The sequence below is a fragment of the Trachymyrmex cornetzi genome, unplaced genomic scaffold, assembly GCF_001594075.2.
Source record: "Trachymyrmex cornetzi isolate Tcor2-1 unplaced genomic scaffold, Tcor1.1 scaffold198, whole genome shotgun sequence".
In the NCBI taxonomy this organism is placed as follows: domain Eukaryota; kingdom Metazoa; phylum Arthropoda; class Insecta; order Hymenoptera; family Formicidae; genus Trachymyrmex; species Trachymyrmex cornetzi.
Window position 1 is genome coordinate 456,325 of NW_017296613.1, and position 2,942 is coordinate 459,266.

Genomic DNA, 2,942 nt, shown 5'->3' on the forward strand with positions numbered 1-2,942 from the left:
ATACATACATACAAATAATAGTTTTTGTGAAATATATTATTATAATATATTATTATTTTTGTTTCACAGTTACGTTCATTATTATTTTTCTTTCTGTTATTAGGTTATAAATTACATGGATTGCTCAGTCGTCCATGCAATATCGCATATGTAATAATCGCTATATATGAAAAGTTTTACGTGAGATCTCGATAAGTGGAAAATGAAAAGTGAAAAGTGAAAAATTAAATGTGGAAAGTTTCACGTGAAAATACATGATTGACCCCCAGGACAGAATTTTATATAATTAGTGCGGAGATTGTAGAATTTTTGGTAGAATTAAGACGTTTCACAAGTAGTTCCGAATGTAAGATTCTGGACTGGATGCAGATGTAGAGTATGGTTCGTCTGCCTTGAGTACTTTTTCACCTAAATTATCAAAGCTGATAACTTATCGGTTCCGAATGCTTCCGGCGATCTGGATTAAGATATTAATCACGCGGCTTTTCGGAAGGGTCCAATGTACGCGACATCTGGCATTAATTCGACGCTCAACGTTCGGCAGTTTGGGATTCTAAATCCTCGATCTCGTGGAGCGCACGTAGCAGCGCTCTGGCTCGAATCCCGCATATAATTTCCGTGAAGCAAACTCGGGACCAGAAGCGTCTACAGGAAGAACGATGGGTGTACGCCTGTAAGTAGTATTTGTGAAATATGGTCCCGACGGAAGCGTTTTTATCCGTACACTTTATATACCGGAGATCGCCAAAATTCCGACGTTTCTATTCGCGATCGAGCAAAAGACGCAGAACGACAAGGATATGCCGGGATTTTACGAGTAACCGTAAGACGTCGAAAAATAAATCTGCTGAGCAAGTTTAAGATCGTTCTGATTATAAATCCGTTAAATTTATCTTCAGCTTTGGTTCGTTGTAACTCGCGAAAAGTAAGTAACTGAGAAACCGAAGATAACTGTGCTGCTCAAGATTTGTACGTAAATACTAAAACATATTATCTATATTTTAATGGAATTTTTGGAATTTCTGTTCTTTAGTAAAAGTATGAATAGTAAATAGTAGATAGAAATATACGAAATTGTCACTAATACTCGTCATAATTTGAAACAATTTCCACAGCAATTTTTCTTCATATTGAGAAATTTTATAAAACTAGGTGAACCGTTAATCAATAAATGACTCGCTATTACTTCAAACTTGGCATGAAACTTCACTGTAACTACCTGCCATCAAATATTGTTGTTACGAAAAGTGCTCGACACAGTGTCCCACTTGTCAGTGAGTTCAGAGTTTCGAAAAATCTCACCGTGCTCGGTAGTCTGACTATTGCAAAAAATATTGCCAACTACTTTTTCACGATGTTCCGATTGCATGCGATTGTATCGCGATCAACGTTTGCTGCATGCGTCTATGTCGAGTATCGCGCTTGATGCGGGATCTAAAGCTGAAAATCGAAGATCGCGCCGTGATTCCTGCCAACTTAATCCTGCGACTTAATCATCATCAAAGCCCGCTCTAACACGGGACGCGAGACCAACTTCCGGGTCTGCTTGTAACGAGACTTGTAACTTGTTCAGCCCCGTAAGTACAATCTGCGCTGCGCCCCACGTATCCAAGGAGTGCCCGTTTGCGTCCACGCCAGGAGTCACCTATCCGTTTAATCGATGTTTAACGATTTGAGTTCGAGAAACTCCGCGACAAACTTACAGCGACCCGAGCGAACTTGTCCCGTGGAGGAGGATCGCCATGAAATGTTTTGAACGGTTCAGATTTCGAAAGCGTACGGGCGATTCGTCTCGCGGCATTGCAATGCACTTTCCCGAATTCTCGAAACGCTTTGATTTGTGAACGGAGGAAGAATCGAAAGAAAGAAACGAAGCACAGATATCACATACGCGATTCCTTCTAAGCGGTTTAAAAATAGGCGGCTTAAAATATTGATACTCGGCTGCAGGCCTGATCTAGGCAATAGTTTTTATTTTCCTTTTCAAGAAGAAGATTTTAATGAAAATCCTATACATGGGTGCTGTGACACTCCACACCTACCTATTTAAAGGTTAATCAAGAAATCATTTCTGCATAATTATTATCTACATAATTAATGCAACATTATTAATGCATATTTAATTAAGCCTCCAAGGGCGAGTGTTGCATATACAGCATTTCCTTTAAAATTTAATTTGGGACAAATTTGGAATAAATTCGGGATCTGTGCAGATTAGTTACACTTAAATACTGAAGATGGTAATGTATTGTATATAGCATTGAATGCTAAAATATGATACTTTAGATGTGAATCATTCCATTATCATTATATTAGAAAGAACCATTTTATCAATTCTTTTTCAGTTGAAGACAAAACTATCAATTCTACCCCTTTTCTTATTTATGCACGATAGCGTAATCACAATGTCTTTTTTCTTCTAAACGCCAAACAATTATAAGCTATCAATATATAGCGGTATCTATTAATAAAGTATATATATCAATAGATTCTTTATTTACAAAATATTTGTTAGCAAAATTAGTAAAAAATTGTTTTTTTAATAACAAAACAATGCCATCTCTAAAGAATTAAAACAGCATATAACGTGATAATTCGAACACTGAGAGAAAAAGTTTTGTATTTGTACTATATTTGTATTTGTACTATACATACATGTTACTATAATTGTGATTATATAACTAGAGGAAAGTCGCCGATACTGACATAGATCCAGGGATGGAAAGTAACTCGTTACTTGTAACGAAGTTACAGTTAGAGTTACTTTTTTTCAGTAACTGTAACTTAACTTCGTTACTTTCTTTCCATCTGTAATTATAACTTAACTTAGTTACATCTTTTAAGTAACTAGTAACTAATTTAATAGTTACTTTCATAGTTATTTTATATATTTTAAACTTATTTGTCCACGGTAGTGTCCACTTGGCGCTACAAATACTTCG

The 2,942-nt window shown here is 36.2% G+C and overlaps 1 protein-coding gene across 1 annotated transcript in view; it reads right to left on the bottom strand.

Moving 5' to 3' along the window:
• Positions 1-1,489: 1,489 nt before the first annotated feature.
• Positions 1,490-2,942, bottom strand: part of LOC108759613 (uncharacterized) — a 12,539-nt gene continuing 11,086 nt past the window's right edge. The window contains exon 2 of the mRNA XM_018505118.1: positions 1,490-1,645. Coding sequence (XP_018360620.1) covers positions 1,490-1,645 — 156 coding nt within the window. The remainder of the gene's footprint in view (positions 1,646-2,942) is intronic.